General features: G+C 58.6%; 1 protein-coding gene across 1 annotated transcript in view; it reads left to right on the forward strand.

Annotated features, from left to right (window-relative positions):
• Positions 1 to 5,732: 5,732 nt before the first annotated feature.
• LOC140473427 (thrombospondin type-1 domain-containing protein 4-like) overlaps positions 5,733 to 20,538 on the forward strand; it is a 26,522-nt gene continuing 11,716 nt past the window's right edge. Inside the window, exons 1-2 of the mRNA XM_072567603.1 lie at positions 5,733 to 5,952; positions 20,156 to 20,292. Coding sequence (XP_072423704.1) covers positions 5,733 to 5,952; positions 20,156 to 20,292 — 357 coding nt within the window. The remainder of the gene's footprint in view (positions 5,953 to 20,155; positions 20,293 to 20,538) is intronic.

The raw sequence follows: 20,538 nt of genomic DNA on the forward strand, positions 1-20,538 counted from the left end.
CTACCCCTGTTTCCTCTCCCTTCCTTCCCACCTCGCTTTCCCCTCATTCCCTCCCTCGCTAACCCTGCTTCCTCCCTCCCCTTGCCCCTCACATCCCCCTCGATTCCCACCTTCGCTTTCCCCCTCATTTCCCTCCCTTTTCCCTCTCTCTCCCCTCTCTCTTCATCCCTTCACTCAATTCCCCTACACCCCACTTCTGCCCCTTCCTACCCTCCTCATCCCCCCTCGCTTCCCCAACCCCCCCCTTGCTTCCCACCCTTCACCTAACTATCCCCTCCTTTTCTGTCTAATCCCTGTCTCTCTTACCTCTCTCTCCCTCCCAACCCCCCTCCCTCTCTCTCTCCTTCCCTCTTTCTCTCTCTCTTCATCCCACTCTCTTCTTTCACCCCCTTCCCTCCCTCCCTCTTCATCCCCCCCCCTCTATTTCACCCTCTTCCTCTCCTCTCCCTCTCTACCCCTTCCTTCCCCCTCTCCCCCACCTCTCTGCCTCTCTCCCTTCCCTCCCTCTCTCTATCCTCCTTTCTCTCTCTCTCTCGCACCTTGCTCTCTCTCTCTGTCCCCTCCCTGTCTCTCCCTTCCCCTCCCTTCTCTGTCTCTCTCTCTCTCTCTCCCCCCCCCAACCTCTCCTCTTGCCCTCTCCCTCCCCCACCCCTCGTGCTGTCTCATTCCTCCCTCTCTCTCCCCCCGTCCTTCTCCTCCCTCCTCCTTCTCCTCCCTCCCCCCTCTCTCTCCCTCCTCCCCTCTCCCTCCCCCTCCCCTCATGCTCTCTCATCCCCCCCCTCTCTCTCCCCCCTCCTCTCTCCTTCCTCCCCCCTCTTCTCCCCCCTCACCCCCCTACCCCATCCCCTTTCTCTTCCCCTCCCCCTCCCCCCTTCCCTCTCTCCCTCTCCCCTTCCCCCTCTCTCCCCCCACCATCTCACTCCCAGCCCCCTCCCCCCTGTCCCCCGGGGAGTTTTGCCTGAGCTCTGGACATGCCACCCCCCACCCAGCTGCCCCTGGTCCCTGCTAGCCTCTGACGAATGGACTGCATTGTTGCCCAGCTCCAGCCGAACTTGCTGTGGAATGTTTTCATTGAAGTTTGAGATTGAGACCATGTGTGTCGAGGGGGCCTGAGCTTTCATGTGGGGGACAGGGGGGAGCTGTCTTGTCTCTCAGCCAGTGACAGGAAGGCAGCAGTGTAATTCGGTCTGAGGCCTGTATTCAAACACACACAGGACAACACCCCAGAGTTTCAACAAAAATTCCCCTTGTTTCTCCCAGCTTTCCATTTACAACATTCTCACTGCCCCTGTTCCTCACACCCCCTCCCTATCTCTGTCACCCCCCTCCAGCCCCCTACACCCCCCTCCCTATCTCTGTCACCCCCTCCAGCCCCCTACACCCCCTCCCTATCTCTGTCACCCCTCCCTCCCCTACACCCCCCTCCCTATCTCTGTCACCCCTCCCTCCCCTACACCCCCTCCCTATCCCTGTCACGCCCTCCAGCCCCTACACCCCCCTCCCTATCTCTGTCACCCCCTCCAGCCCCTACACCCCCTCCCTATCTCTGTCACCCCCTCCAGCCCCTACACCCCCTCCCTATCTCTGTCACCCCCCTCCAGCCCCTACACCCCCTCCCTCCCACACACTCCCTCCCTCCCCTGCACCCCTCCAGCCCCCTACACCCCCCTCCCTATCTCTGTCCCCCCATCTAGCCCCTACACCCCCCTCCCTACCATACAGCCCCTCCCTATCTCTGTCACCCCCCTCCAGCCCCCTACACCCCCTCCCTATGTCTGTCACCCCCCTCCAGCCCCCTACACCCCCTCCCTATCTCCGTCACCCCCTGAAGTCACCCTACACCCCCTCCCTATCTCTGTCACCCCTCCAGCCCCCTACACACCCCCTCCCTATCTCTGTCACCCCCCTCCAGCCCCCTACACCCCCTCCCTATCTCTGTCACCCCCCTCCAGTCCCTACACACCCCCTCCCTATCCTCTGTCACCCCCTCCAGCCCCTACACCCCCCTCCCTATCTCTGTCACCCCCTCCAGCCCCCTACACCCCCTCCCTACCTCTGTCACCCCCTCCAGCCCCTGTACCCCCTCCCTATCTCTGTCACCCCCCCCCCCCCCCCCCCAGCCAATGTACCCCCTCCCTATCCCTGCACCTTGAGGGGTTTGTGTTATGAAGAGAGATTGAGCCGTTTTAGGCCAATTCTGCCTGGGGTGTCGAAGAATGGGAGGCGATGTAATTGAAATGCACAAGATACTGAAGTCAATTGACAATGTTGATATAGAGAGGCAGTTCCCTCTTGTGGGGCAACCCAGAGTGAGAAGGCATCGTTTCAGACTACCAGGCTGTAGGCCTAAACCCGAGACAAGGAGAAACTGCTTGTCTCAAAGGCTCCTCAATCTCCCGAATTTAGTAGTGTCCTTCAGGGAAGGAATCTGCCATCCTTTACAGGTCTGGCTTACACGTGACTCCAGACCACATCGCAATGTGAACCACCCTCAGGGCAATTGGGGATGGGCCACGAATCCTGTGTTTCATTTTGAACATTTACTCATCTGTGGAATGTGTGTTGTCACTGGCTGGGCCCAGCGGGTATTGCCCGTCCCTAGTTACCCCCTCAGGTGGTGAGCTGCCATCTTGAACCACTGCAGTCCAGAGAGTGGGAATTAATTTTTTTTTAATAAACCCCCCCCCCCAGCATGCAGTGGGTGGTCAGGGCACTGGGTAAATTTGAGGGGGAGATTGGAGGGTGAGCAGGAAGTTAGAGTCGAGGCCAAGATGACAGGAGCCGCATTTGTATCAAATGGTGTGGCAGGTTTTGAGTGGGGGCCGAGTGGCCTCTTTCTGCTCCTGATCCTCTGTTTTTGAGGCACGATCCTGCAGTATGGGCGAGATTGTGTTGGGGGGGGGGGGGGGGGGGGGGCAGGGAGGGGGGGCTTGCAGTGGGAGACGGTATGCTTCCGATCGGGGAAAGGACAACAGTTCATGTAGCCGTGTAGGGGCTTATCCGAAGATTTTTGCCGAGGGCTTTTGCCCGAGACTTCGATTTTCCTGCTCCTCGGACGCTGCCTGACCTGCTGCGCTTTCCCAGCAACACTCTCTGATCTAGACTTTATCCGAAAGTTCGTCCACTCAGTGCCAGTTGAGGCCTGAAGACTACCCCCCCCCACCTCCTCGGGCAAATCTGTCCCCCCCTTCGAACCCCCACTTACAGAGTCACCAGGACAGGAGAGGGTCTAATGGTCAGTTCACCCTTTCTCCTTTGTACAGACCAAGGTGACCCCTGTCCTTACAGAATGTCATTGAGGGATCTCTTGGGGTTGAGGGGGGGAGCCCTCGTGGACAGACTCTGTTCCCTGGCCTCTCAAAACCTTTAATCGATGTCCTCTTTCACGGGACCGAGGGTGTTGGTGGCTGTTCAGCATTTATCACCCATTCCAAATTGGCAGAGGGTAGTCATATTAGATTACTTACAGTGTGGAAACAGGCCCTTCGGCCCAACAAGTCCACACTGTCCCGCCGAAGCTCAACCCACCCATACCCCTACATTTACCCCTTACTTACACTACGGGCAATTTAGCATGGCCAATTCACCCTGACCTGTACATCTTTGGAAGTGTGGGAGGAAACCAGAGCACCCCGGAGCGAAACCCACGCAGAACACGGGGAGAATGTGCAAACTCCACACAGTCAGTCGCCTGAGGCGGGAATTGAAACCCAGGTCTCTGGCGCTGTGAGGCAGCATTGCTAACCACCGTGCCGCCCACAAAGTCAGGAGTCAATCACATTGCTGTGAGGATCTGGAGTCACGTGGTAAGGTAAGGATGGCAGTGTCCTCCCCCCTGAAGGGCATGGGTGGACCAGATGGGTTTTTCCCAATAATGTCAAAGGATTCCTGGTCATCTCAAGATTCTTAGTAGAAACTAGAGCCAAAAATGCCCCAATCACTGCCCTGGAATCTGGGGAGGGAGGGCTTGGCCACGATTGTAATGAAGCACGTAAAGAGAGAGAGAGAGAATCGATCTGTCAACAGAATCCTTGCGGGAATCATCGACAGCCATTCTCCAGGATTTCCCCAACTCCCGCTCGCTTCCCAAGGGACGGGAGTCTAGACACTGTTACCTCAGTGTCGGGGGCGAGGTGTGGGAAAGCAATTACAGCTGTCGGCTCTTACGGAACCAGAGCCGAAAATGTGTTGCTGGAAAAAGGGCAGCAGGTCAGGCAGCAGCCGAGGAGCAGGAGGATCGACGTTTCGGGCGTCAGCCCTTCTTCGGGAAACGTCGATTCTCCTGCTCCTCGGCTGCTGCCTGACCTGCTGTGCTTTTCCAGCAACACATTCTCGGTTTCCGACCTCCAGCATCTGCCGGTCCTCACTTTCTCCTGCAGAACAAGAACAAGACACCTTTCAAGTCACCTTCGTCATTTTATAAGATTCCTCCCTCATTCTTCCAATTCCAATGGGAGTAGTCCCAGTCTCCTCAGTCTCTTCCCCACAAGGTAGCCCTCTCCACTCTGGAGCAAATCTCCTGTGCACCCCCTTCCAGAACCAGAATGGGGAAGCAGACTTGAAGGGCCGAATGGCCTCCACCTGTTCCAATTTCCACACACTGCCGAGGTCGCTGGAGGATGTTAGTGGCGGCAGGCGGTATTTCCACAGGCTGGAGAACGATAAGCAAGGAGACGAGGGAACATCAAAACATCCTGGAGGCCGGGATATTTTTAACAGTCCTGAAATATTGGAATGCTTTCAACTAGGACAGGTCACCGGGAGATCAGCAAAGGCTCCTTTCCAGGAGTCCGAAACAACGAGCCGTCCTTTCCTGACCACCACCGTCCCAATTCCAGATCTCAGTCATTGCTTTGCTGAGCCCAGTGTAGTTCTGGGAGATGGGACAATGGGTGCTCGGGCCCAGGTGAAGTGGGTGCTGAGGGATATCTCTGTCTCGCCGAACTCTCTCGAAAGGTTCAACTCAATTCCTGTTGCAGACATCAGTCCCTCAACTGTCCTGTATCTATCGCCCGATCCCACCGAATCCCATCTCCCCCACAATCCCCACTGAATCCCATCTCCCCATCCAATCCCCACTGAATCCCATCTCCCCCCCCAATCCCCAACGAATCCCATCACCCCCCCCCCAATCCCCACCGAATCCCATCACCCCCCCCCAATCCCCAACGAATCCCATCACCCCCCCCCAATCCCCACCGAATCCCATCACCACCCCCCAATCCCCACCGAATCCCATCACCCCCCCCCAATCTCCACCGAATCCCATCTCCCCCCCCCAACCGCCACCGAATCCCATTTCCCCTTTCTCCAGAGACGAACATTGTCATTCTGTGTCACAATGGACCCCCTCCTGTTCATACTCGATTGCGGCTTCAGATCCTCCTTATCTCTGGTCACCCCCCCTACACCCCCTCCCTATCTCTGTCACCCCCCCTACACCCCCTCCCTATCTCTGTCACCCCCTCCATCCCCCTCCACCCCCTCCCTATCCCTGTCACCCCCCTCCATCCCCCTCCACCCCCTCCATTTCGCTCTCACCTCCGTTGTTCAGCACTCCCTCCCTATTCCTCTAGCTCGGTCTATCTATCGCTCTCTCTCTCTCGCTCCACTCTCTCTCAGTTTCGGTGCCCCTTGACTCTAGTGCCCCTGCTACAGTGTCTGCTCACCAGTTACTGCCATGGTCCTCTTCTGGCCTGTTCCAACACAGTGTCTGATACTGCAACGACAACATGTGTCCTGGGTCGGGCTACGAGGTCTCGTTGGCATCTGGGAAAGCTCAGGCCTCTCACTTCCTCAGGTCCCCGGAGGGCTTGGCGCTGGGGCGAATGTGTTTGTTACCGATGCTTTCTTCCTTTGATTGTTCCAATACTGGGTCAGCGCCATCCCTGAGCCGCACGGGCACCGTGTTTTCAATTGAAAACCCGCTCAGTGCCCTCTCTGAGGCAGACTGTGAGACGGTCCGCATCCCCACATTCAATCCTCCTCCCTCCAGATCCCTTCCCTTATTGTCCCACGGTCTGGGATGAGGGGGTGGGAGCGCTGGGCTATGGTGACCCCCAGCGCCACCCTCTGCTCAACTTTACTGGCCAGGCCTTATCTAAGTCCGCCTCCCAAACCCCCGTTCCTCACCCCTGAGGTGCTGCCTTACCGCCTCGATCACCAACTGTGGGCCCTGGTATCGGCTTCCTCCCCTTCTGCTCTTCAATAGCAGCGACACGCACGCGCACACGCACATGCTGGCGCTCACGCACACGCTGGCGCTCACGCACACGCTGGCGCTCACGCACACCGCCTCGCGCACACGCTCAGCGCACACCACTCACACACACGCTCACACACACGCACGTGCACGCGCACGCCCAGGGCTTTGATGAAGTCAAGGGGGAGGCCAATGGCTGAGTGGTGACATCACTGGACTGTTAGCTCAGAGACCCGGCTAATGTTCTGAGTGACGCAGGGTTTAAATCCTACCACGGGCAGATGGTGGAATTTGAATTCCATTATGGATTAAGAGTCTAACAATGGCCACCTTTCCGATTGTCGAGAAACTCACTGATGTCCTTGAGGGGAGGAAGGAAGCTGCCGTCCTTCCCGGGCCTGGTCTACTTGCGACTCCCGACCCACACAGCAATATGTGGTCAACCCTCCAACACCCCTCTGGGCCATTCGGTGTGGGCAATGAATGCTGGCCTAGCCATGAATGAATAAAAGGAACATTCCCCCCACCCCCCATCCCAATCCTGTAAGAGTTTGAAATCTATGGGTGTTGGTTCTGAGAGAAAGTTAACCGAGATTTCAGACTCAATCCATTCATCCCCCTCTGTGTGAAAAAGTTGCCCCTTGGGTCTCTTTTATATCTTTCCCCTCTCACCCTAAACCTATGCCCCTCTAGTTCTGGACTCCCCCCCACCCCAGGGAAAAGACCTTGTCTATTTATCCTATCCATGCCTCTCATAATTTTGTAAACCTCTATAAGGTCACCCCTCAGCCTCCGATGCTCCAGGGAAAACAGCCCCGCCTGTTCAGCCTCCCCCTGTAGCTCAAACCCTACTGTCCTGGTAAAGAGTGCTGGGCCTTAGTGACCCCCCCACCTCCCCACTTTCCCACCCCCCCCCCCTCCGGCCTCACTGCTCTCCTCGAGTTTGCCGCGCAGGTAATGTGGGTTGTTGATAAAGGGGAACACGTGTACATATTGTATCTGGATTTTCAGAGGCATTTGATAAGTTGCCAGATCAAGGGTCATTGTGGAGGTTTTGAATACTCGTTCAATTCTGGTCTCCTCCCTATCGAAGGATGGTGTGAAACTTGAAAGGGTTTAGAAAAGATCTGCAAGGATGTTGCCAGGGTTGGAGGGTTTGAGCTATTGGCTGGGGCTGTTTTCCCTGGAGTGTCGGAGGCTGAGGGGTGACCTTATAGAGGTTTACAAAATTATAAGGGGCATGGATAGGGTAAATAGGCAAAGTCTTTTCCCTGGGGTAGGGGAGTCCAGAACTAGAGGGGCATAGGTTTAAAGAGGGAGGGGAAAGGGACCTAAAGGGCAACATTTTCACCCAGAGGGTGGTACGTGTATGGAATGAGCTGCCAGAGGATGTGGTGGAGGCTGTGCAATGACAGCATTTAAATGGCGTCTGGATGGGGACAGGAATAGGAAGGGTTTGGAGGGATAGGGGTGAAGTGCTGGTAAATGGGGATGAGATGAGTTCAGGCCATCTGGTCGGCATGGCCGCGTTGGAGCGAAGGGTCTGATTCTGTGCCGCACGGCTCGGTGACTCTGTGAGAGCTCAGGATGTTGGTGGGGGGGGGTGACGTGCTGGCCTGGATTAAACTTGGCCCTGGCTTAATGGGAAGCAAAAAGTAGGTAGGAGTATGTCAATTTCTGGATAGCACGATATGAGTTGGGGGGGGGGGGGGCACAGGGATTCAGGACTGGGGGCTCTTACTTTTTATCCTTTATATTGATGACATGTCGGAAGGGATGGACGGTGCAGCTGTGAAATTTGCTGACACCCAAAGTTAGGGAAGTTGTGAAACGGGTGCGTTGGGGGCTACAGAGAGTGAAGTGGCCAAGGAGTCAGCACCGTGCCAGTTTTAGCAGGATTGTTATTGATCGGCAGAGCTCAGAGGCAGACCCCCTGCTCGGGAGTTTCGAAGCTCCACGTCTGGTTTTCTGCCACCATTTGAGTTCATACCATGCCACTTCCTGAGGGTGCCCACAGTGTTTGTTGCTGGTGTGGTTGGGTAGGGCCCAGTCAGCTTCTCCCTCCTCCCCTCTGGGCTCAGAGGGCCAGCACGCCACCCTCCGAGGCTCAGGGTCGTGGGTTGGACGCAGACTGACAGACCCAAGCCAGCGCCCGTCAGGGGGGTCAATGCTGAGGGAGTGAGCGCCGAAGGGAGGTCAGTGCTGAGGGAGCACCACGCTGTCAGAAGGTCAATGCCAAGGCAGCAGGCATTGTCAGAGGGTCAGTACTGAGGGAGTGGGCACTGTCGGAGGGTCAGTACTGAGGGAGTGGGGCACTGTCGGAGGGTCAGTACTGAGGGAGTGGGCACTGTCGGAGGGTCAGCGCTGAGGGAGTGGGCACTGTCGGAGGGTCAGCGCTGAGGGAGTGGGCCCTGTCGAGGGTCAGTGCTGAGGGAGTGGGCCCTGTCGGAGGGTCAGCGCTGAGGGAGTGGGCACTGTCGGAGGGTCAGCGCTGAGGGAGTGGGCACTGTCAGAGGGTCAGTGTTGAGGGAGTGGGCACTGTCGGAGGGTCAGTGCTGAGGGAGTGGGCACTGTCAGAGGGTCAGTGCTGAGGAAGTGGGCACTGTCGGAGGGTCAGCGCTGAGGGAGTGGGCACTGTCGGAGGGTCAGCGCTGAGGGAGTGGGCACTGTCCGGAGGGTCAGTGCTGAGGGAGTGCAGCACTGTCGGAGGGTCAGCGCTGAGGGAGTGGGCCCTGTCGGGGGGTCAGTGCTGAGGAAGTGGGGCACTGTCGGTGGGTCAGCGCTGAGGGAGTGGGCCCTGTCGGTGGGTCAGCGCTGAGGGAGTGGGCCCTGTCGGGGGGTCAGCGCTGAGGAAGTGGGGCACTGTCGGTGGGTCAGCGCTGAGGGAGTGGGCACTGTCGGAGGGTCAGCGCTGAGGGAGTGGGGCACTGTCGGAGGGTCAGCGCTGAGGGAGTGGGCACTGTCGGTGGGTCAGCGCTGAGGGAGAGGGCCCTGTCGGTGGGTCAGCGCTGAGGGAGAGGGCCCTGTCGGTGGGTCAGCGCTGAGGGAGAGGGCCCTGTCGGTGGGTCAGCGCTGAGGGAGTGGGCACTGTCGGTGGGTCAGCGCTGAGGGAGAGGGCCTGTCGGTGGGTCAGCGCTGAGGGAGAGGGCCCTGTCGGTGGGTCAGCGCTGAGGGAGTACTGCACCATCTCTTAGTCCCAGCATTTACCCTTTCCAAAGATGGCCAGCTCAGACTGGGGCAACGAGGTATCCAACAGACTTTGCGATGAGTTACAAATCACACAACACCAGGTTATAGTCCAACAGGTTTAATCGGAAACTCCTTCATCAGGCGATTTCGGAGCGTCGTTCCGAAAGCTAGCGTGCTTCCAATTAAACCTGTTGGACTATAACCTGGTGTTGTGTGATTTTTTAACTCTGTCCACCCCTGTCCGACACTGGCATCTCCAAATCAAGACCTTGTGATAGCAGGAATGGGCTGGACACCCTTCATCTCTCCTGTGCCAGGAAGCTCTGGGAGCACAGGCACTCGTGTACAACGCTGTGTAGGTTGGCATTGTCCCTGGAACTCTCGCAGCCCGTTGTATCCTGTTAGTTTTTCTCACAGCCTTACTGCCAAGCTCTGTGGGCTGGGAAGCAGCTGGGAATGTAAACACGCCCTTGTTATTAATTTTCTCACTCTGTTTATCCAGTGGGACAGAGATGACTTCAGTCCGGGAAAAACCTCAGAGACATGTGTGTCCCGTAAAGGCTGACAGCAATTGGGAAGCAGACAGGCCCTTTGCAACCCCCCCCCCCCCCCTCGCCTTACTCAGGACTGGCCCTGACTCTCGACAAGGGTCACAGGTCATTCTCAGGGGTGGGGTCAGCAGGGAGGGAGCTGAGGGGAGGGGAGGGTTCCCCAGAGATGTCCCCGGCAGGATTTAGGAGAGATTTTATTCACATCTTCTGGTTTATCCTTTCTCCCGATTCCTTCCTCCAGGGCGGTTAGACATTGACACCGTCGCTGGGGTCTGTGACCACGTGTAGGGCCGGACTGGGTACAAATGGCAGATGTACTCCCTCATGCACTGACCCCCTCCGACAGGGCCCACTCCCTCAGCACTGACCCCCCCCGACAGGGCCCCACTCCCTCAGCACTGACCCTCCGACAGGGCCCACTCCCTCAGCACTGACCCTCCGACAGGGCCCACTCCCTCAGCACTGACCCTCCGACAGGGCCCACTCCCTCAGCACTGACCCTCCGACAGTGCCCACTCCCTCAGCACTGACCCCCCGACAGTGGCCACTCCCTCAGCACTGACCCTCCGACAGTGCCCACTCCCTCAGCACTGACCCCCCGACAGTGCCCACTCCCTCAGCACTGACCCTTCGACAGTGCCCACTCCCTCAGCACTGACCCCCCCGACAGGGCCCACTCCCTCAACACTGACCCTCCGACAGGGCCCCGCTCCCTCAGCACTGACCCTCCGACAGGGCCCACTCCCTCAGCACTGACCCTCCGACAGGGCCCACTCCCTCAGCACTGACCCTCGGACAGTGCCCACTCCCCTCAGCACTGACCCTCTGACAGAGCCCACTCCCTCAGCACTGACCTCCGACAGGGCCCACTCCCTCAGCACTGACCCTCCGACAGGGCCCACTCCCCTCAGCACTGACCCTCCGACAGTGCCCACTCCCTCAGCACTGACCCCCTGACAGGGCCCACTCCCTCAGCACTGACCCTCCGACAGGGCCCCACTCCCTCAGCACTGACCCTCCGACAGGGCCCACTCCCTCAGCACTGACCCTCCGACAGGGCCCACTCCCTCAGCACTGACCCTCCGACAGGGGCCCACTCCCTCAGCACTGACCCTCCGACAGGGCCCACTCCCTCAGCACTGACCGTCTGACAGTGCCCCACTCCCTCAGCACTGACCCCCTCCGACAGGGCCCACTCCCTCAGCACTGACCCTCGACAGTGCCCACTCCCTCAGCGCTGACCCTCGGACAGTGCCCGCTCCCTCAGCGCTGACCCTCGGACAGTGCCCGCTCCCTCAGCGCTGACCCTCGGACAGTGCCCGCTCCCTCAGCGCTGACCCTCGGACAGTGCCCGCTCCCTCAGCGCTGACCCTCCGGACAGTGCCCGCTCCCTCAGCGCTGACCTCGGACAGTGCCCGCTCCCTTCAGCGCTGACCCTCGGGACAGTGCCCGCTCCCTCAGCGCTGACCCTCGGACAGTGCCCGCTCCCTCAGCGCTGACCCTCCGACAGTGCCCACTCCCTCAGGCGCTGACCCCCGACAGTGCCCGCTCCCTCAGCGCTGACCCTCGGACAGTGCCCGCCGCTCCTCAGCGCTGACCCCTCCGACCAGTGCCCGCTCCCTCAGCGCTGACCCTCCGACAGTGTCCGCTCCCTCAGCGCTAACCCTCCGACAGTGCCGCTCCCTCTGCACTGACCCTCCTACAGTGCCCACTCCCTCAGCCACTGACCCTCCGACAGTGCCCACTCCCCCAGCACTGACCCTGGGGATTATCGGGACGTTTACTGAGGGACAGCTGTAATAATGTGGGGTTAGAGGCTCCTGCTGCAGTCTCCAGCTGTTTTACTGAGAGTTTGCGATCGAGTGTGTTTATTTTTCAAGATCTGCAGTGAGATGATGACACAGATGGAACAAATAGATGTTTTTTTTATGAGAGAGGGAAGAGTGAAAGGGAGACCGAGACAGAGGGAGAGAATAGACATGTACCAGATGGCAGTGTTCCTATCTGAATGGGTTCTGCCAAACACAGCCGCAGATTTAGTGGGAGGCTGTGAGAATTGAGATGTGAGTGTGAGCTGTGTGTGGGGTCTGATGTCTGAGGGAGGCCTCGTCAAACTATCACATCATGGCAAAACGAGACTTGTAAACCCCGACTTCCCTCCCCTCTGCGTTATCCTGCACCAGCCCCGAGCCAGGTAACAGTTTCTGCGGTTTCTGCGCATTCTCTCCCCTGTCAGTGTCCCCATTATCCACACTGCCCCCTGTCAGTGTCCCCTTTATCCACACTGCCCCACCCTGTCAGTGTCCCCTTTATCCACACTGACCCCCCCGTCAGTGTCCCCTTTATCCACACTGCCCCCCTGTCAGTGTCCCCTTTATCCACACTGACCCCCCCGTCAGTGTCCCCTTTATCCACACTGCCCCCTGTCAGTGTCCCCTTTATCCACACTGCCCCACCCTGTCAGTGTCCCCTTTATCCACACTGACCCCCCCGTCAGTGTCCCCTTTATCCACACTGACCCCCTGTCACTGTCCCCTTTATCCACACTGACCCCCCCGTCAGTGTCCCCTTTATCCACACTGCCCCCCTGTCAGTGTCCCCTTTATCCACACTGCCCCCTGTCAGTGTCCCCTTTATCCACACTGCCCTCTGTCAGTGTCCCCTTTATCCACACTGCCCCCTGTCAGTGTCCCCTTAATCCACACTGCCCCTCTGTCAGTGTCCCCTTAATCCACACTGCCCCCCTGTCAGTGTCCCCTTTATCCACAGTGACCCACCCTGTCAGTGTTCCCTTTATCCACACTGCCCCACCATGTCAGTGTCCCCTTTATCCACAGTGACCCACCCTGTCAGTGTCCCCTTTATCCACACTGCCCTCTGTCAGTGTCCCCTTTATCCACACTGCCCCACCCTGACAGTGTCCCCTTTATCCACACTGCCCCACCCTGTCAGTGTCCCCTTTATCCACACTGCCCCCCTGTCAGTGTCCCCTTTATCCACACTGCCCCCTGTCAGTGTCCCCTTTATCCACACTGCCCCACCCTGTCAGTGTCCCCTTTATCCACAGTGACCCACCCTGTCAGTGTCCCCTTTATCCACACTGCCCCCCTGTCAGTGTCCCCTTTATCCACACTGCCCCCCCACCCTGTCAGTGTCCCCTTTATCCACACTGCCCCACCCTGTCAGTGTCCCCTTTATCCACACTGCCCCACCCTGTCAGTGTCCCCGTTATCCACACTGCCCCACCCTGTCAGTGTCCCCTTTATCCACACTGCCCCCCCCTGTCAGTGTCCCCTTTATCCACACTGCCCCCCTGTCAGTGTCCCCTTTATCCACACTGCCCCCCCCCACCCTGTCAGTGTCCCCTTTATCCACACTGCCCCCCCCCCACCCTGTCAGTGTCCCCTTTATCCACACTGCCCCCTGTCAGTGTCCCCTTTATCCACACTGCCCCACCCTGTCAGTGTCCCCGTTATCCACACTGCCCCACCCTGTCAGTGTCCCCGTTATCCACACTGCCCCACCCTGTCAGTGTCCCCTTTATCCACACTGACCCACACTGTCAGTGTCCCCTTTATCCACACTGCCCCCCCTGTCAGTGTCCCCTTTATTCACACTGCCCCACCCTGTCAGTGTCCCCTTTATCCACAGTGACCCACCCTGTCAGTGTCCCCTTTATCCACACTGCCCCCCCCTGTCAGTGTCCCCTTTATCCACACTGACCCCCTGTCAGTGTCCCCTTTATCCACACTGACCCCCCTGTCAGTGTCCCCTTTATCCACACTGACCCCCTGTCAGTGTCCCCGTTATCCACACTGCCCCCCCCTGTCAGTGTCCCCTTTATCCACACTGACCCCCTGTCAGTGTCCCCTTTATCCACACTGCCCCACCCTGTCAGTGTCCCCGTTATCCACACTGCCCCCCCGTCAGTGTCCCCTTTATCCACACTGCCCCACCCTGTCAGTGTCCCCTTTATCCACACTGCCCCACCCTGTCAGTGTCCCCGTTATCCGCACTGACCCCCCTGTCAGTGTCCCCTTTATCCACACTGACCCCCCCTGTCAGTGTCCTCTTTATCCACACTGCCCCCCCCGTCAGTGTCCCCTTTATCCACACTGCCCCCCCCTGTCAGTGTCCCCTTTATCCACACTGCCCCCCTGTCAGTGTCCCCTTTATCCACACTGCCCCACCCTGTCAGTGTCCCCTTTATCCACACTGCCCCCCCCTGTCAGTGTCCCCTTTATCCACACTGCCCCCCTGTCAGTGTCCCCTTTATCCACACTGCCCCCCTGTCAGTGTCCCCTTTATCCACACTGCCCCCCTGTCAGTGTCCCCTTTATCCACACTGCCCCCTGTCAATGTCCCCTTTATCCACACTGCCCCACCCTGTCAGTGCCCCCTTTATCCACACTGCCCCCCTGTCAGTGTCCCCTTTATCCACACTGACCCCCTGTCAGTGTCCCCATTATCCACACTGACCCACCCTGTCAGTGTCCCCTTTATCCACACTGCCCCCCTGTCAGTGTCCCCTTTATCCACACTGACCCCCTGTCAGTGCCCCCTTTATCCACACTGCCCCCCTGTCAGTGTCCCCTTTATCCACACTGCCCCCCTGTCAGTGTCCCCTTTATCCACACTGCCCCCCTGTCAGTGTCCCCTTTATCCACACTGCCCCACCCTGTCAGTGTCCCCTTTATCCACACTGCCCTCTGTCAGTGTCCCCTTTATCCACACTGCCCCCCTGTCAGTGTCCCCTTTATCCACACTGCCCCACCCTGTCAGTGTCCCCTTTATCCACACTGCCCTCTGTCAGTGTCCCCTTTATCCACACTGCCCCCCTGTCAGTGTCCCCTTTATTCACACTGCCCTCTGTCAGTGTCCCCTTTATCCACACTGCCCCCCTGTCAGTGTCCCCTTTATCCACACTGCCCCCCTGTCAGTGCCCCCTTTATCCTCACTGCCCCCCTGTCAGTGTCCCCTTTATCCACACTGCCCCTCCCTGTCAGTGTCCCCTTTATCCACACTGCCCCCCCCGTCAGTGTCCCCTTTATCCACACTGCCCCACCCTGTCAGTGTCCCCATTATCCACACTGCCCCCCTGTCAGTGTCCCCTTTATCCACAGTGACCCACCCTGTCAGTGTCCCCTTTATCCACACTGCCCCCCCCGTCAGTGTCCCCTTTATCCACACTGCCCTCTGTCAGTGTCCCCTTTATCCACACTGCCCCCCTGTCAGTGTCCCCTTTATCCACACTGACCCCCCGTGTCAGTGTCCCCTTTATCCACACTGCCCCCCCCTGTCAGTGTCCCCTTTATCCACACTGCCCCACCCTGTCAGTGTCCCCTTTATCCACACTGCGCCCCTGTCAGTGTCCCCTTTATCCACACTGCCCCCCTGTCAGTGTCCCCTTTATCCACACTGCCCCCCTGTCAGTGTCCCCTTTATCCACACTGCCCCCCTGTCAGTGTCCCCTTTATCCACACTGCCCCACCCTGTCAGTGTCCCCTTTATCCACACTGCCCCCCCCTGCCCCCCCCCGTCAGTGTCCCCTTTATCCACACTGCCCCACCCTGTCAGTGTCCCCTTTATCCACACTGCTCCCCCCTGTCAGTGTCCCCTTTATCCACACTGCCCCCTGTCAGTGTCCCTTTTATCCACACTGCCACCCCCTGTCAGTGTCCCCTTTATCCACACTGCCCCCCCCTGTCAGTGTCCCCTTTATCCACACTGCCCCCCCCTGTCAGTGTCCCCTTTATCCACACTGCCCCCCCCTGTCAGTGTCCCCTTTATCCACACTGCCCCCCCCCGTCAGTGTCCCCTTTATCCACACTGACCCCCTGTCAGTGTCCCCTTTATCCACACTGCCCCCCCCACCCTGTCAGTGTCCCCTTTATCCACACTGCACCACCCTGTCAGTGTCCCCTTTATCCACACTGCCCCACCCTGTCAGTGTCCCCTTTATCCACACTGCCCCCTGTCAGTGTCCCCTTTATCCACACTGCCCCACCCTGTCAGTGTCCCCTTTATCCACACTGACCCCCTGTCAGTGTCCCCTTTATCCACACTGCCCCACCCTGTCAGTGTCCCCTTTATCCACACTGCCCCCCTGTCAGTGTCCCCTTTATCCACACTGCCCCCCTGTCAGTGTCCCCTTTTTCCACACTGCCCCACCCTGTCAGTCTCCCTTTTATCCACACTGCCCCCCCCACCCTGTCAGTGTCCCCTTTATCCACACTGCCCCACCCTGTCAGTGTCCCCTTTATCCACACTGCCCCACCCTGTCAGTGTCCCCTTTATCCACACTGCCCCCCCTGTCAGTGTCCCCTTTATCCACACTGCCCCACCCTGTCAGTGTCCCCATTATCCACACTGCCCCACCCTGTCAGTGTCCCCTTTATCCACACTGACCCCCTGTCAGTGTCCCCTTTATCCACACTGACCCCCTGTCAGTGTCCCCTTTATCCACACTGCCCCCCTGTCAGTGTCCCCTTTATCCACACTGACCCCCTGTCAGTGTCCCCTTTATCCACACTGACCCACCCTGTCAGTGTCCCCTTTATCCACACTGCCCCCTGTCAGTGTCCCCTTTATCCACACTGCCCCCCCTGTCAGTGTCCCCTTTATCCACACTGCCCCCCCCCTGTCAGTGTCCCCTTAATCCACACTGCCCCACCCTGTCAGTGTCCCCTTTATCCACACTGCCCCCTGTCAGTGTCCCCTTTATCCACACTGCCCTCTGTCAGTGTCCCCTTTATCCACACTGCCCCCGGTCAGTGTCCCCTTTATCCACACTGCCCCCTGTCAGTGTCCCCTTTATCCACACTGCCCTCTGTCAGTGTCCCCTTTATCCACACTGCCCCACCCTGTCAGTGTCCCCTTTATGCACACTGCCCCCTTGTCAGTGTCCCCTTTATCCACACTGCCCTCTGTCAGTGTCCCCTTTATCCACACTGCCCCTCTGTCAGTGTCCCCTTTATCCACACTGCCCCACCCTGTCAGTGTCCCCTTTATCCACACTGCCCCCCCGTCAGTGTCCCCTTTATCCACACTGCCCCACCCTGTCAGTGTCCCCTTTATCCACAGTGACCCACCCTGTCAGTGTCCCCTTTATCCACACTGACCCACCCTGTCAGTGTCTCCTTTATCCACACTGCCCCCCTGTCAGTGTCCCCTGTATCCACACTGCCCCCCCCTGTCAGTGTCCCCTTTATCCACACTGCCCCACCCTGTCAGTGTCCCCTTTATCCACACTGCCCCACCCTGTCAGTGTCCCCTTTATCCACACTGCCCCCTGTCAGTGTCCCCTTTATCCACACTGCCCCACCCTGTCAGTGTCCCCTTTATCCACACTGCCCCCTGTCAGTGTCCCCTTTATCCACACTGCCCCACCCTGTCAGTGTCCCCTGTATCCACACTGCCCCCCCCTGTCAGTGTCCCCTTTATCCACACTGCCCCACCCTGTCACTGTCCCCTTTTTCCACACTGACCCCCTGTCAGTGTCCCCTTTATCCACACTGCCCCTCCCTGTCAGTGTCCCCTTTATCCACACTGCCCCCTGTCAGTGTCCCCTTTATCCACACTGACCCCCCTGTCAGTGTCCCCTTTATCCACACTGACCCCCCCTGTCAGTGTCCCCTTTATCCACACTGCCCCACCCTGTCACTGTCCCCTTTATCCACACTGCTCCCTGTCAGTGTCCCCTTTATCCACACTGCCCCCCCCTGTCAGTGTCCCCGTTATCCACACTGCCCCCTGTCAGTGTCCCCTTTATCCACACTGCCCCCTGTCAGTGTCCCCTTTATCCACACTGCCCCACCCTGTCAGTCTCCCCTTTATCCACACTGCCCCCCCCACCCTGTCAGTGTCCCCTTTATCCACACTGCCCCACCCTGTCAGTGTCCCCTTTATCCACACTGCCCCACCCTGTCAGTGTCCCCTTTATCCACACTGCCCCCCCTGTCAGTGTCCCCTTTATCCACACTGCCCCACCCTGTCAGTGTCCCCATTATCCACACTGCCCCACCCTGTCAGTGTCCCCTTTATCCACACTGACCCCCTGTCAGTGTCCCCTTTATCCACACTGACCCCCTGTCAGTGTCCCCTTTATCCACACTGCCCCCCTGTCAGTGTCCCCTTTATCCACACTGACCCCCTGTCAGTGTCCCCTTTATCCACACTGACCCACCCTGTCAGTGTCCCCTTTATCCACACTGCCCCCTGTCAGTGTCCCCTTTATCCACACTGCCCCCCCTGTCAGTGTCCCCTTTATCCACACTGCCCCCCCCCTGTCAGTGTCCCCTTAATCCACACTGCCCCCTGTCAGTGTCCCCTTTATCCACACTGCCCCACCCTGTCAGTGTCCTCTTTATCCACACTGCCCCCCCTGTCAGTGTCCCCTTTATCCACACTGCCCCACCCTGTCAGTGTCCCCTTTATCCACACTGCCCCCTGTCAGTGTCCCCTTTATCCACACTGCCCTCTGTCAGTGTCCCCTTTATCCACACTGCCCCCGGTCAGTGTCCCCTTTATCCACACTGCCCCCTGTCAGTGTCCCCTTTATCCACACTGCCCTCTGTCAGTGTCCCCTTTATCCACACTGCCCCACCCTGTCAGTGTCCCCTTTATCCACACTGCCCCCTTGTCAGTGTCCCCTTTATCCACACTGCCCTCTGTCAGTGTCCCCTTTATCCACACTGCCCCTCTGTCAGTGTCCCCTTTATCCACACTGCCCCACCCTGTCAGTGTCCCCTTTATCCACACTGCCCCCCCGTCAGTGTCCCCTTTATCCACACTGCCCCACCCTGTCAGTGTCCCCTTTATCCACAGTGACCCACCCTGTCAGTGTCCCCTTTATCCACACTGACCCACCCTGTCAGTGTCTCCTTTATCCACACTGCCCCCCTGTCAGTGTCCCCTGTATCCACACTGCCCCCCCCTGTCAGTGTCCCCTTTATCCCCACTGCCCCACCCTGTCAGTGTCCCCTTTATCCACACTGCCCCACCCTGTCAGTGTCCCCTTTATCCACACTGCCCCCTGTCAGTGTCCCCTTTATCCACACTGCCCCACCCTGTCAGTGTCCCCTTTATCCACACTGCCCCCTGTCAGTGTCCCCTTTATCCACACTGCCCCACCCTGTCAGTGTCCCCTTTATCCACACTGCCCCCCCCGTCAGTGTCCCCTTTATCCACACTGCCCCACCCTGTCACTGTCCCCTTTTTCCACACTGACCCCCTGTCAGTGTCCCCTTTATCCACACTGCCCCTCCCTGTCAGTGTCCCCTTTATCCACACTGCCCCCTGTCAGTGTCCCCTTTATCCACACTGACCCCCCTATCAGTGTCCCCTTTATCCACACTGACCCCCCCTGTCAGTGTCCCCTTTATCCACACTGCCCCACCCTGTCACTGTCCCCTTTATCCACACTGCCCCCTGTCAGTGTCCCCTTTATCCACTCTGCCCCACCCTGTCAGTGTCCCCTTTATCCACACTGCCCCACCCTGTCAGTGTCCCCTTTATCCACACTGCCCCCTGTCAGTGTCCCCTTTATCCACACTGCCCCACCCTGTCAGTGTCCCCTTTATCCACACTGCCCCCTGTCAGTGTCCCCTTTATCCACACTGCCCCACCCTGTCAGTGTCCCCTTTATCCACACTGCCCCCCCCTGTCAGTGTCCCCTTTATCCACACTGACCCACCCTGTCAGTGTCCCCTTTATCCACACTGCCCCCCCCTGTCAGTGTCCCCTTTATCCACACTGCCCCCTGTCAGTGTCCCCGTTATCCACACTGACCCCCCTGTCAGTGTCCCCTTTATCCACACTGCCCCCCCCTGTCAGTGTCCCCTTTATCCACACTGCCCCCTGTCAGTGTCCCCTTTATCCACACTGACCCCCTGTCAGTGTCCCCTTTATCCACACTGCCCCCCCCTGTCAGTGTCCCCTTTATCCACGCCTTCCGTTTGACCCTCTTATCCAGACTCTGTCAGGGACTATTTTATACAGAATCTCACTCAGAGACCTCCATGTCGGGGGTCACAGTGTCAGTGACCCCTTTATCTGTCTGTCCCACCCCCATTACACTGAATAACATGATGTATCTCTGTTATTCTCTCTCTCCCACCTCTCTTCCTTGTTCATCTTCTCACCCCCACAACAACCCCCCCTCTTTAACCACCCCTGCCCCCCCACCCGCCCCCATCCCCACTCTCCGCTGCAGTGAGAAAGGAGCAGCGATGTGAGCTGAACTGTCGACCCTCAGGGTACCGATTCTATGTCCGTCACGCAGACCGGGTGCAGGATGGGACCCCGTGTGAGGCTAACTCCACGGATGTGTGTGTGGGCGGTCAGTGTCTGGTGAGTACCCCCTGCCTCCAGCCCCTACACCCCCTCCCTATCTCTGTCACCCCCTCCATCCCCCTACCTGCCCTCCCTATCTCTGTCACCCCCTCCAGCCCCTACCCCCCCTCCCTATCTCTGTCACCCCCTCCATCCCCCTACCCGCCCTCCCTATCTCGGTCACCCCCTCCAGCCCCCTACCCCCCCTCCCTATCTCGGTCACCCCCTCAATCCCCCTACCTGCCCTCCCTATCTCTGTCACCC

This window comes from Chiloscyllium punctatum, unplaced genomic scaffold (genome assembly GCF_047496795.1).
Source record: "Chiloscyllium punctatum isolate Juve2018m unplaced genomic scaffold, sChiPun1.3 scaffold_599, whole genome shotgun sequence".
Classification (NCBI taxonomy): domain Eukaryota; kingdom Metazoa; phylum Chordata; class Chondrichthyes; order Orectolobiformes; family Hemiscylliidae; genus Chiloscyllium; species Chiloscyllium punctatum.